Here is a 15,295-nt window from a genome sequence, read left to right as displayed (position 1 = left end):
TAAGCATAGATAGTTTCCTCTTCCCTTCAGTTTCTGTTGTCTACTATTTAAATGTTACAGAAAGAAATAATTCTATAATGATATTATTTCAGCTCTCATTAATAATGTGTTTCATAAAAAGATAAATATTATGGTGTCTGAGAGGAATGAACAAAGGTTTTACCAAAAGGACTGTGAACTTCAAGAAATTGTAACACAGAGTGGGATCAAACAGATTTGTAAAACTCTCTTCTCCAAAGCCTAATTTGCCATGTCGTCCATCTCCAAAAGTAAACATCAGGCCATTCTCTGCATAATGGAATAAAAAGGATGTTAAAACAAAGATTCAATAGAAAACTAGGAAAGAACCATTACAAAGTAGCAGGCTATGAAAGTAAGAAATATTTCCCTTCCAAAAGCAAAATGTGAACAATTATTTTTAGCTCTTCAACAGATGAATATTATTTAAAAAATATGCATGTTTTCAGAAAAAGTACTGTCTGAGATGTTGGTCTAACAATTTGTAAAAAAAACCACTGCAAAAAATAATAAAATTTAAACTATACAGAAAAACAATGGCTTCTAAACAAGAATATTTGTTAGCAAGGCATAATTAGGAGGTTATAATTCCCTAAGAGATACAGAGTTATCATGGCATGGCTGTGGGTCAGAAATTCCTGTTGAATTCATCTTTCTCACTGGCTCATTTCACCCTTAGAACCAGTACTGGATATGTCTGCTACTGCTCATTGTATAAGGAAAGCTTTTACAGCATAATAGAGAGTTGCTAGAAGTGGTTCCAGAATTTTGCACTCCCATACCTGCTATCACAGCAGTGTGATTTTCCCCACATGCAATGTTACAAATTTTATGCCTCTTCAAGCGTTTCACAGGCTTTGGTACTGAACTTTCAAACACAAAAGTTCCATGTCCCAGCTGCCCATATTGTCCAAGTCCAAAAGTGTAAACATCTGTCTCTGAAATGATACAAATATGCAACATACATGCAACATACATAAATATGCAACATACATTAACAACAAATATGCTGATACATACGTTATTTATAAATATATTTATTCTATAATATATATTATATATATTATTTACGATATTATATATATTATCTATTATTATATTATTTATAAATAATTATATTTATTATATTACTTATACATTTATTTATTAATATAATCACCTACATTCTATTCTCCAAATGGAAGGCCAGTGACATAAACATCATTAAAAAATATTTAATCAATTAAAAATGTGCCAATGAATCAATTTCATTTATCAATTATTAATATACAACAAAAACCCCAGGAACTGAAGCACTGAAGTATACACAGAGAAGAATTTTAAATGGTTCAATGGGTGATGTATTTTCTAACATAAATGCAAAATAATCCACTGATCATATGTACACAAAGCAAAGTTAAAAAAATATATGAGAATTTACATACTTCAATCAATTCAAAACTACAATGTTTATACATTTATATACATTTTCACAATAGCCTCATCTTAATTACTCATTAGCACAATGAACATTGTATGGCCCTAAATATAATAGACAAGACCTCATAATTTGTATGTAAGAAGAGACTGGAACAGTAACAGAATAGGTTTGAGTATTCTGTTCAGCTACCAAATCAGCCCTGCAATAAATACAGAGAACACTATAATTGTGTTATCTTGTGACAGAATAATCATCTTTCCACATTTATATTTTGTCTGTTTAATGGACTGTGTGTGCCAGGAAAAAGCATGAGAGCTTCTCCAAAGCAATAAAGATTCCTGGTGTGTCCATCCCTGGCACTCCATCACTACAGGGGAAGATTGTGAAGCTTGGAAATCTTGATGAGGTCATGCTTGAACAGAGAAGTTCTTTGGGAAAAAAGGAGAAGTTTCCCTAGAATTTTGTTTCCTGCCCTTTTTCTTTTGCATGTAGGCAACAAAGGAAAAGTGAGAGAAATTCTACTCAAAGCACTTGAAAATTTATTATGAACAAATGAAAAAGATTATGAATTGACAAAAAATATTTCATGTTAAGTTAAAAGAACTTTCCAAGGAACTGTGATGAAATAGTAACATTACATATGGAAACGTTCTTTTCTATGGAAAGTCTTTTCCTTTCTGTTCCTTATAAATTGTTCCATAATAAGATGTCATGAATTCACACCATAAACAAAAAAGTGCAATGGTCTCACAGTTTTTATAAATTGTAGAAGAAAAGTATTGAGCAAACCTGGTTTTTTACTAAATGTAATGGTAAGGCTCCCTCTGCTGGAAATTTTAGTGCAAGAAAGTAAAACCTTTTTGGGAGCTTTATAAAGTAAAAGAAGTAGCAAGAATTTTCCTGTAATATTTATATCCTGTAATATCCTGTATATAGACTGTAAAATATCCTGTAATATAGACTTCCTGCATAAGAATCAAGAAACTACACTTGAAAGCTCCTGAAAGACAGGAGCTTTCTCTAAGCAAACAAAAATCTCATCTTTATTTTAGTAAACTGCTTTGTCAGGATGGCTGACTCAAAAAATTCTGTTTAGAAGTACTGCATTTCTTTAAACAATTATTTGGAAACTGGCAGATATTTTAATTCCATGGCTTTATCTGATTAACATAATTACTTTGAATGAACTACAAGTTTTCTTTCTTTAATCCTAGCATGAAACGCGCAAAGTCTTCTGCATTTGTGTTGAAAGGGAGATGTTCTCAAATGTTAACTTTAAAAGGGCAGGGAATTTTTTCTTTCCTGTGTTTCTACTGAAAATGAGGAAAAAGGCCAATCCCAAGCCTGGTTAGAGTGCCTTTATATGATGAAGAATTTCTTCTGTTGCCCTTATAGACCAGTGGCACCTAAATGCTGCTCCTCCTAAATTTGCTTCTTAGTGAATTATCAGGGTAGAGGAAGAAAAAAACCTTGCACCTTTCTTAAATGGTTCACCACTGTGGTGCAGAAGTGAGGTCACACCTCACTAATAACCCCCTTCAGTAGAAATGAGGTATTTCCTCCCATCTGTCCATAAATGCATGGAAAGAGGAGAGTATGGAAAAGCAAGCTCACACACTTCTTGATAAAATGACAGGGGTAAATTCATCATTCTGTACACAGCAGCAGCCCATGAGGGGGCCCTTGAAGGATAAAGAGAAATGGTTTCAGAGGTTGCACAGAAGACAATGGCTTTGCTGTTCCAAAAGACCTCCAGAACTTGAGTGCTGGAGCTGCTTCTTTACTTCCTAGTTCCCTTTTTGGAAAAAAGGGGATATTTCCCTGTAGCAATGTTATCTTCCATCTTTGCAGGCATCTTTTGCAATCTCTGTGATCATTTGCACTATCAATAAAACAGTCCTAGGCAAAAAGCTATATAGCTTTCATATTAGTTTTTACAACGTGACATTTGCTGACAGAACTGTATGAGCTCAAAGAATGTTTTTCAGAATCATGCATTCCTTGCTATGTATCTAAGGCCACAGATGAAGCTAAAAAGTCCACAGAACTAAAAAGGAAGCAGACAGGTAAGCTTACATCATAGCAACATAGAATGGTTTGGGTTGGAAGAGACCTTAAGGATCATTTGGTTCCAACCTCATGCAATGGGCAGGGATACTTTCAACTAGACCAGGTCACTCCCATCCAGCCTGGCCTTGAACACAGCCAAGGATGGAACATCCACAACTTCTCTGGGCAACCTGTGCCAGGGCCTCAACACTCTCACAGTAAAGAATTTCTTCCTAATAACCAGCCTAAACCTACTCTCTGTCAGTTTGAAGCCATTCCTCCTTGTCCTGTCACTCCAAGCTCTTGTAATAATCCCTCTCCATTATTTCTTGTAGGCTCTGTTCAAGTACTGGAAGACTGGAAGCCATTAGATCAGCCCAGAACCTTCTCTTTTCCAGGCAGAACAACCCCAATTCTCTCAGCCTTTCCTCACAGGGGAGGTGCTGCATCCCTCTAATCATCCTGATGGCCTGTCCACATAAATTCATTCCCCTTGAACATTATTACCATTATTATTATTATTACTACTATAACTATTATGCCAATGAACTATTCACTCTCACAATAGTTTTATTTTTAAACAGCTTATGCTGAAAAATATTACTGTAAAAAACAACCACCACCACAATGTTCAGTATTCAGAATAAGTAACTGGATTTGGGGATTTCAGTATAAATAGTATACAGACTTAAGAATGGTTTGAAAAATCTAATAATCCTATATGGTCTGAATTGTGAGTTCTGACAGGAAAAGGTAGAATTTTTACATCCTTTTTGTCCTCTTTCAAAAGGGTGCCTTGGCTTTCTTTTCTTTTTAAAAGACCTTGAAACAGAAGATGAAAAATCCAACATTTTACATACTAATGCACTAATGTTCTTATGTCAAACATTCTATTCTCAAAGGTCTGCTTCACTTTTTCCTTTGAAGAGCTATCTTTGCTTTCCCTCCTTTCAGAGAATGAAAGGAAGTAATATATCCTTCTATAGAAAAAATTATTCCCAGAGGATCTGTCCTCATCTGAAAGAAACTGCAAGATATTAAGGCCACTCCAAATAATCCATTTCTTCTTTTCCAATTTCTAGATTCAGATTCATTATTTTTCTACCTTTTAAAAGACCCTACTGAAAAAAACACACAAATTGGGATTGCTGCTCTCCCATACTTAATTTGAAAGTGATGACACCAACAGCTTTCATTTGCAGCAGGAAGTACCTGCAAGCATTGGGGGAATTTGATGCAATTTTTTCAGTCTCTGAGAGAATTAATCTAAGATGAGGACAGGATCTGCTCAGACTGGCTGACTGACTGCCATGAAATGAAAAACTCTGTGCTCTCAAGATTTTGAACTATAGAATTTTAAATGCAATTCTTTTATTGTCTAGAACAATTGCAAATATTAAAGGCAGAAGTAACAACAGAGCTTGTAAAGATGATGGTTTCCAATTCCACACTCAACACTTCTAAAACCAATCTTTTAAAAATTGGACTTTTTCTTAAATTAGTGCTCTCAACAATTTAATTCTTGTTCTCTTGGGAAAAATAATTGAGTTTCTCATTTTAGAATTTCAGAGGAAAAAACCCAAAGAATTATTTTAATATATACTTTCTACCTTTTACTCTGATGCTTACAGAGATTCCAAGCAGTACATTGATTTAATAACCCAGATAACAGTGGTTCTCACCACAAAAAGCTGCCAATAGAATAGACAACAGTCATAAAAAAGAAATCATATGAAGTGCTTTGGAATAGACTAATTACACATGAGAGTCAGGAAGAAACTTGCCTTATACTCTGTAAGATAACTGAATTATGCTTTCTTCTAATTTGATAAACTCTAAGTAGAAATGATGTCAAGAAATGAGCCAAGATGAGGAACAGTTTTTCCATATGACATTTTCTCTTGTGCTTTTGCTATGTCAAATGAGATAGATGAAGCAAGGGAATATTCAATAGTCACACACTCAATTCTCATTTCCTGAGACTGAAATGTCACATCCTTAAAAACTGGAAAGACCCTGAAAGGATGAAAACCACACCAGAATATATTGTGTTACTAAAGGCAAGCAGCACCCATTTTCATGGAGGATGACACCTGAAATTCAGAATTCCTTCAAAATTGTATTATTTTCTTAATTTATGAAAATGAGCTTAAAAGAGGTGTAAATGTTTCTGCCCCTCTTTAAAAATATCTCATCAGAATTCTCAGTTTCTGGTCACACCACCTCAAGATGTAATTTAGGACCAAATTTAAGTGAAGTTTCTGGTGCAAAGCCATTAATGTATGTATGTCACAGTCCCTTAAAACTTTTAGTATCTGTATCTACCTCTTTTCAACTTTTTGCTCAAATTTTGCTTTGAGTCAGAAAATGTTCTCTGTGTTAACACTTCTGACTAAGTATCTTGCATTTGAGACAGTATTGCCACTATTCTCTACTGTTTCACTCAAAGTGTCTTAGTCAGAAGTTCACATTTGTCACCCATTTAATAACAGCTAAATCACACTAAAAAAAAAATCTGATTTTTACTCTTATCTCAACTATTAATCTTCAGGAAATGTATTTTGTTGGAGGATATAGTTTTTGTCTTTTTGTGAATCAACTAGGTCCTCTGGCACTCAACACTTTGATCATCAACTGCCAGCTCAGCCAGCATTGAATTTCTTACTTACTTCTACTAAAGAATTTATTTCCATAAGCAAGCAAATCTTACATATATGTATACTTATTACAGTATTTTTTCACTGCATTTTTCTATGGCATTTTTATCTCCCTCTTTGTTCTAGCTCTTGTCCAGATTTCACTATAATGATGATGGCATCCAGGTCTGTATCTTTCTTCTAAATCTCTGTAACAGTCATTGGTTATAATGATCATTTTTATCACATGAAACACCATTAAGACAAAATATCTACTGGTTGAATTCAGATTTATGGTTAAAAAAATAATCAATGATGATAATCAAATTCTTTCTACAAAACTTCACTTTATAACTCATAAAATAATGCTATGATTTATGCATTTGTTGGTCCCAAATTTATGGCAGTTTTTTCACTAATAATGATAATCTGATTTCATATAAATAAATTTATTTTGTGACATAGAATACTGTCAGGGTAAGACTGTATCTTGGTGGAAGAAGGGAGACAAAGGCATTGAAATGTAGACAAATGTTTATATTCCTTCCTGGATTAGCTACTGCTATTTCCTCTTTATAGTTTTCCCAAAGGAATTTTAACCTAGCCAGAATCTTGCAGCTTGACTCACCACACATAATCTTTCCCAGCATTTCACTTCTACCTTTACTCCTTCCCATGGCTTGCAGCACAACACCACTCACAATCTCCCTCAGTTGGATTTTCAGTTTATAAAGTTTGGCTACATAACCTTGAATGCACACTACAAGATTGTCAAGAGACAACCACAGAGAATACAGATTAGAACACAGATTTAAGGACTGATATCTATCCATCCAATATATACATAGCTTGGTTATATATCTATATATATCTTGGTTTACAGGTTTTTTATTTTGGCAGAAGAAAAATCACAGGCTATTCAGTTTTACACATATTATATTCATTACAAGCTAAAGCTGCTATTTTTTGAACTATCTTCAGGCAAAGTCAAACTTACCTTTCCTGCTTCTACACCACTCTAGGTCAGGATAGGATTTGTGGAAAGAAATGGCTGGCACTGCTTTGCATGTATGCCTTGGAAAAGCTCAGTCACCACTGGCAGACAACCATTTAACAGTTCAGTAACACAAAGCATTTTCCAAGTACTACATATGTGGCCCTGTGAATTAATATGTAACATTTGTATTTGCTGATTTTCATAACCTGCACAATATGTCAAATGTCTGTGCTGATTTCATATTTATGCTAAAGATTCTGCTCAAAGGCACAAGCAAATTCTGTATCACAATAAGAGATATTTAATCCATTCAGGCATGCAGTAGATAGTGAAGCTACTTGAAAAGTGACTTCCTACATACCTTCCTAAATATTCAAGACCATTTAAATTTACTACAGAATGGAAGCTTTCCTCTAGAACTTCTCTCTCACTGCAATAACAATTTCAAGCTCCTTAGAGGAAGAAAAACATCAATCATCTCTGTTGTACCAGGTGGTGCTGGCTTATTACAATTCCAGTAAGAAAGGCACTCAGCCTATGTAAAGTTCTCTTAAAATGCTATTTATTGGAGCTAAGACTATAAAGAAAAAGAAGACAGGATCAATAACCTTCTGTCCCTTCAGAGGCTGGGAGTCCTGAGCTGTGTGGAATTGAAAAGGACCCCAGCATGCTCTGCAGATCCCATCCATGGAAGGTTACCTCAGTTTGAGCTCTTACAGGATTTTCTTATACCCAAAACCACTGTACACATCATTTATACTGATAAATTCAGCATTTTATACTGAATAAAAAGGACATTCAATAGGAACTTGCTGCTGAAGTTTCAGATGAAGCAAGGACAGGCAAGTGGTGTCAACCAGGAGCTGTCTGGAAGCTCCTCTGTTAAAATCACCTGGCCAAGTTCATCCTGTAGCCAAGGGACATGGCAGTGCAGCACAGGCCTGCCTTAGCTGGGTGGTACATGGATTTCTACCTGCTTGGTGTACAATGGCCTTCCAGTTAGGATCAGCATCCAGCACTTCAGTGGGATGTAAATTCTTTAGAGTGAATGGAGTTTAAATTACAGGGCTGTAAGAAAAGCCAGTTAAATTGCATACCTGTCAGCACCACAGTGTGTTCTCCACCACAAGCAACCTTATTAACCTTTTCCATAATTCCCAGTACAGGCTGTGGGACTCTATTGTTCTTCAGCTGTTCAGGGAATAATCCCAGTTTCCCATTCACAGCTTCTCCAAAAGTATAGAGCTCACCATCTCCTGTGAAAATACAGAACAGAGTATGGTTTCTAGCACACACTGAGGAGCAAGAATGGGTTGTCAAGACTGCTGCAGACACAAATTATAAAGAGAGAAAAGTGTATGAACATTACAGGATAGCTGAACATATTTGTATAATGCCCAAACAGCTGTGAAAAGCACAGAATTCACAGAATCACTGGGTTGGAAGAGACTTTCAAGATCATTGAGCTCAGTCCAACCCTAACACCTCAACTAAACCATGGCACCCAGTGCCACATCCAGTCTTTTTTAAACACGTCCAGGGATGGTGACTCCACCACCTCCCCAGGCAAACCATTCCAGAACTTTATCAGTCTTTCAGTAAAAAACCTTTTCCTGATATCCAACCTATATTTCCCTTGGCACAGCTTAAGACTGTGCCCTCTGGTTCTGTCAGTGTTACCTGGAGAAAGAGACCAGCCCCACCTGAGCACAGGCACCTTTCAGGGAGTTTAGGGAGTGGTAAGGTCACCCCTGAGTCTCCTTTTCTCCAGGCTGAGCACCCCCAGCTCCCTCAGTCATTCCTCACAGGGTTTGTGTTCCAAGCCCCTCACCCTCACTCTGCTTTGACGGGACACAAAGGTGCTAGATTTAAGTCCCCTGCAAATTCCAAATCACAATATTTAGCCTTCAATGAATGTAGCCATAGGAAAAACAAAACCATGTACATCCTGCTTCTGAGAGGTGGTAATTCCCTCTGTAATCAGTATTTAAGTCAAATGAAGAATTGCTTATAAGAATCTGAACTGAAACAGAAAATAATTTTGTGTGGAATTTTGATGGAAAATCAACCTGCTCAAGCACGTGGCACAGGATTGTGTCCAGACATTTCTGGAATATCTCCTGTGAGGGGGACTCCACACCCTCTCTGGGTGTCTGTCCCAGTGCCTGGTCACTGCATAGTGGAGAATTTCTTCCTCATGTTCAGGTGGAACTTTCTGGCCATCATTTCCTGCCCATTCCTCCTGTCCCATTGCCGGGCACCACGGAGCACAGCCTGCTCCATCCCCTGACCCTCCCTGACAGACAGGGATGAGATTCCCCCGCAGCCTCATCTTCTCAAGGCTCTCTTACATTCTTCTACCTATTTTCTAATATTTTTTTTGCAGTCATTTCAATCTTTTTCTGCTTCTTAAGAACCAGCAAATTACCTCAGCTGCAAAAAAGTACATTAGTAAAGTAAATTTTACACCTAAGGACCGTGTTTAGGCTTCTCTGTTCAGTTTGATTTCCTGTCTTAATTTTGATTTTATTCTTATACCTATGTGCAGAAATACTTTGCTCTTATTTGCACCAGCATCAATTTTCTGTTCTTAGACAGTAGCTCAATTAAAAAGATAAAAATCAACTGCAATGTGAGGTTTTCTGTAACCAAAACATTCTGCTGACAAAAAAGAGATTTTAAGCATCCTAAGTGGAAAGAAAAAAAAAAGCTACAAAAAGAACCCTGTATTTTTTGGAAGGTAAATATTTTTTCAATACTCTTAGATCAGCCATATATTTCTAAAAACAAGTTTAAAAAACCCCAAAATCACTTGGGAGATAACTACTTATGCAGTTCTCTTTGAAGAGACCAGCAGTTCTTTTTAAACACTATTGCACTGAAAAAATTAATCCAATCATTATCTAATTAAGAGGATTAGAGATTCAAATGGCCAAGCCTCCCAAACTCATCAAGTTTATTACATTTTTTCCACTTAATAATCCAGCTAACAAAGATAAAACCATTTACCAAAGCAATTTTTGAATACATTACATATCCCTTTTAGGCAAATAATGGTCTAAAAACTATGAAAAATAGCAATCAAGCATGAACAGAACCCAGTCAAACCCAGATAAATTTTGAGTGCATCTGCATGCTGAGGACATGATGTACTGTGTGGAGTACACCTGAATTTTAAGGACACTCTGTTCACAACAAAACCTGGTTATTTAATTTGTTCCTCTCATATCAGTCACACTCTCACATGTTGAACTTTCCCTAATGTGATTTTCTGTATCAGTAAATTTAAAGTCACGGGAGCACATCAAGAAAATGGACAAGTGATTGGAAAATGTCCCTCAAAGGAAAATGTGCATTTGAGTGCATAGATAAGAGATCTGGCTGGTGGCAAATGAGGGACAAAAATGAATGGACAAAAGAAATGGATAACGCTAACATTTCTTGAATAAATGAAGAAGAAAATAAATATTTATCAAGACCAAATTGGTTAAAACTGTCTCAAACACTGAAATTCAGAGCTTGGAAGTGTTTGTGGGATGAATGATTCTTAAACCAGTCCTTAAAAATAATGACAAAATATATTAAAAAAAGGATTCAAGGAACCTGCAAAACTCTTTATGAAAAGACATCTTCTCAGTAAGAATCTATCTTGACCTTGATTACAGTTACAATTCAGGCAGGGGAAACACTAGGAGGGGTCTAATATATTCAATTCCTTTCTATCTCCACACATCTAATTCTGCTGTAGAAGCCAAGCAGTGGTGAGATACATCAGCTTTTCCTGCTCTCCATCTCCTGCAGTGGACAAATGAGCTGTACATGCTTGCCAAGATTAATGCTTCCTGAAAAATTGTCCCCTCCTGAGTGTGTGATCAAAGGAAAGTCAAGGAAAGATCTGTGTAAGTGCTCAAAATTGTTGCTACACTCTCCCAGCAGTTTATTTCTCTGTTGATTTGCTTGAGGCATAACCCTGATACTGGGACACAATGTCCAAAGTCTGCAAAAAGAAAGGAAAGAAAACACACTGAAAAATCCTGAAGAGAGCTGGAAGCTACAGATTAAGAACTTCTTTTCAGTGGAACGCTTTGACAAATGCGAAGGAGAGGGAAGGGGAGCAATCAATCATCTTTCAAATATGAACTGATTAATCAGACTAGTTCCCAATTTGCATATAGAATTGAGTTAGCCATTGCCTGTGCATATAGGCACAGGCCTATATGCCTAATCTAAATTTCAGAAGTGGGTTTTTTATTTAAAATATTCAGGATTTATTCTGTTCTTCTATTCTGCAACCACTTTGGCATCAGTGGAGTCCACGTGTACATGGCAGAATACAGGTGACACAAGTTCAGCAGTTAAATTGTCTGCAAAGAAGGCCTTCTAGAAAGCAGAAGGAAGAAGGGTGACATCACTTTTTGGAACTATAAGAGGCATTGCTCTTGTCTTTATAGCAGTTAACCACCTTAAAGTTAAAAGTCTACTAAAAAGAATCTAAAATCCAGCAATGTCAAAAAAAATAAGAACTTCATTTTAAAAGGAAAAAAAAAGCTGAAGTCCATACTTCACCACTCTTTTATTCAATACTCTCGTATTAATGACCATCCTGCCCTGGAGAGGGCACTCTGTGTCCACACTATGTTTTCTAGTGTCCTCATGAGTCACCTTTTAGTTTTAACCCAGATATGCCTGTGTTCCCAACAGGTTTTTCAGCCAGCACACACCTTATGTCAAACACAAACATATTAAGAAAGGGAGCCATATGGTGCCATGCTCATCAGTTCAGTCTGACAGCATCTACCAAGTTTGAAATTCTGCAAGCATGTTACACTATTAAAGAGAGTGTATTATTTCATGCTTAAAAATCAAAATGTGGTAATTCTGTAGTATTCTAATAACTGGTAAGTAACACATCCTGTGACTATGGTATACTCAGAAAAAATGCATAAAGCTAATTTTTAAACACTGTGTAGCTATACACTGACAGTAATGCAACAGAAAATCGATTCTGCAAAAGTACTTGGATGCCCAGTGTTAAATTTTTATAGCAGCTGAAGTATCAGTCAAATAAAACTGATGGCAAGGGGCCCAAAGAAAGTAATAAAAAAATTTATGCTTTCACCACAAAGAATGCCATGCATGTGTCAGTAGCTTTAGTGACATAGACTGAATTCATGCAGGACTTGCAGATATTAAGGCTAAAAATTAAGATTTTCCATCTCATACTCAGACCTGTTTAAGTAGTAATAGGTTCACAAACTCCTCATTTTCACAGGTGATAACCAGTTCATTCTTCCTATCAATATTTTAAGAAGCTCCATTTTTCTTAGCCAGGTACAAGCCTAAGCCTTTTTTTCTTATCCCCTTCCATCAAAAGTTTCCACTTCCTTAGGGCACTTGACACACACTGTTCTCTCTTTACTCTCAGATGCTTGTCCTCAACCCTTCTACTAATAAGAACTTTTGTGACATCCTGCTGCACAGCTGGACCTTCAGCTCTTGGCTCAAAGGCAGAGATGCACACATTACTATTACATCCTTGAAGAAAGTATCTTTTTTCTCCCATTTATTCTGAGTCCAGGAAGCTGTACTTTTCCTAACAGATGCTGAGGTCCTGATCAGTCCCAGACACTTAATTCATTTACTGTAATAAAGCATTTGTAATAAAAAGTTGCACACTACCAGCCTAATTAATATTTGTGCACCGTAGCAAGCTCTCATTCTGTTAACAGCATGTTCTCAGAGAGCAATAAAGATATTTTATGAGGAAAAGTAACATTTATCAAGTAATCTGGGAAAGGTATCTGATGGAATAGCTCCTGGGTACCTATTAAAAGCTTTACAATCAAAACTATCGATCCTTTGAAATCTTTAATTACTCTAAGGGGACCAAACAGTAAAGTTTAATAATGTAAATCTATATGGCTGAGAGGAATTCATAGCTGCTCATACATAATGCCATCAATACTGGCTGATAATTCATCCATACTGGCATTATTAAAAGGTGAGTGGAATCTTCACTTTGGAAACCAATGGAGAGTTGGGAAGAGAGAGTTGGAAAGCAATAGGGAGGTGGTTTGGTTTGGAGAGCAGACATCAGCTCACTGCAGCATTGCTTCTCCTCATATCACACACTGCCAGTTTAAATTATTTCAAAACTTAAATTTAAGACTGAAAAACAAAATTGGAAAACAATCTTTTACTTCTAACAAGATTAATTTTTTCTCATAACATAGCATCTCAGTTCAATATTGATATTTCTAGAGAAGATAAAGTTTATTATTTGATCATCAAAACAAAAAACCCTCAAAAAAAGTTGAATTTTTGAAATCATAGTTTTAATCCACAATATATGCAATAACCTTTACAAAAACAAACTGTAATAAGATATTTCATTCTTTCTCATATACTTCCACACAACAATGTGCAAATGCAGAAAATGAACTGCAAGTTTTTTCTCTGTGATGCAAAACTACATGGGAGGCTTTCTGTCCCACGGCAGTTTTTAACAATTATAGGGTATCAAGTTTCAAACAACTATTTGAAAAGCACTGTCTTGTCTCCACTAACCTCTATTCCCATTCTCTTACCTGTAATCAAGGCAGAATGATAATATCCACAGGACACAAAGGAAACAGGTTTTCCAATATCCACTTTGCAGGGGACACTGACAGAGGCTTCACTGGCCAGGCCAATCTGCCCTTCTGAATTATCACCCCACACAAAGAGCTGCCCATCCTCTGAAATGAAGACACAGATAGTTAATAGATTTAAAACAAAAATTAATAAAAAGTTAATCTATTTATTGAAGAGTACTTCAGAAACTCTCCATATGATACAAGTGAATGTCATGATTTCAAGGATATAAATGATAATTTAGCTCAATGCAAAAAGGAATTGGAAATAAGAGGGTATTTCCTAAGCTTTTCAAAAGTGACTCAGAACACTTACACATAACCAACATTAGGCCATAAAGACCAACAGAAAAAATACTATGTAAAAAAAGTCCTTCAGAAAGAGGAAGAGACTGAGTGAGACAATTCAGTTGCCAGAGATCAGTATGTAAATATTACAGTGAATTTAAGGCATCTTCTCATTTCTAGGTGTAAGTCACCCCTTTCTCATTCTTCCAAACTTATTCTCTGCTCTGACTTTGGTAGGCATCCCAATTATTCATGCTTTATCTTTCAGTTCTCCTTACAGGTGGTTATATTGACCAGCTTCATTTTGCTCTCCTTAAACAACAACAGTAGATGTTCCAGGTTTATTAAGACCAGCTTCTATTGAAACAAACACCACTGGCAATAGTAAAAGAAAAAAAAAAAACCAAAAAAAAGGCAGTGAACAACATGAAAAGTCTGTAGATTCTTCTAGAAGAGATAAAATCTTATAAAGTCTTCTCTATGTGTATTTCTTATTGGCGGTAAATAAGTTGTGAATAAAAAAGTACCACCTACAGCACTACTGAGGTAGTGTTAGGAGTTAAAATAATTCAAAATTGTCCCAAAAATCTAAAAAACTCAGGAGAATATCAGCAATTGGCATAAAAACCCCCCAAACCAAACAAGCAGGCTAGCATCTCTCCAAGTTCTGAAATTACAGCCTCAATAACTTACCCTAAACAGGTACCGAAAAAACTGCTTTACAGCGAGACATGAAAAATTGCATTATAGGGTAGTAAAGGAGCACCCATCCAGTGACTGGAAGTATTATAACTGTGTGGATTTCAGCCTGTTGTGATGTATAATTGGTATAATTCTGCCACCTGAGAAACAGGTGAGAGGCTCAGCCTCTCCCAGAATTAGTAAGGAATGACACAGCAGTGCAGCCTGAGCCAATGGATTGCAATAGCTGCAGTAACAGGTGGCATTAAAGATACTTATTTTCCATAGGATTCATGTTTTGTAGCTGCTTTCCCTGGAAATAAACTGAAGATTTTTTCCATTTTGATGGTATTCATACCATTCCTCCTCTGTAAGGATTTCTACTAAACTTTCACAAAATCTCTGAGAAGTTATTGAGACACACACCCCTTACCAGACTGTTAAAATAGGAAATTGACTATCAAAAAATGACTGTGGCTACCAAGGAAAGAAGACAGTGAGGATAGAAAATGCACCCACACATGCAGACAGAATGCTGGATTAAATGTCTTCCTGGAACCAGGCTGGACACACA

The 15,295-nt window shown here is 36.2% G+C and overlaps 1 protein-coding gene across 1 annotated transcript in view; it reads right to left on the bottom strand.

The window, feature by feature from the left end:
- Nucleotides 1-15,295, bottom strand: part of RPGR (retinitis pigmentosa GTPase regulator) — a 39,840-nt gene that overhangs the window by 10,801 nt on the left and 13,744 nt on the right. Inside the window, exons 6-9 of the mRNA XM_054518642.1 lie at nt 13,708-13,857; nt 8,218-8,376; nt 801-956; nt 164-288 (exon numbers count right to left, since the gene is read on the bottom strand). Coding sequence (XP_054374617.1) covers nt 164-288; nt 801-956; nt 8,218-8,376; nt 13,708-13,857 — 590 coding nt within the window. The remainder of the gene's footprint in view (nt 1-163; nt 289-800; nt 957-8,217; nt 8,377-13,707; nt 13,858-15,295) is intronic.

The sequence above is a fragment of the Molothrus ater genome, chromosome 2 (genome assembly GCF_012460135.2).
Source record: "Molothrus ater isolate BHLD 08-10-18 breed brown headed cowbird chromosome 2, BPBGC_Mater_1.1, whole genome shotgun sequence".
In the NCBI taxonomy this organism is placed as follows: domain Eukaryota; kingdom Metazoa; phylum Chordata; class Aves; order Passeriformes; family Icteridae; genus Molothrus; species Molothrus ater.
Note: the sequence above shows the minus strand (reverse complement) of the source record. Positions and strands in the feature narration are given on the sequence as shown.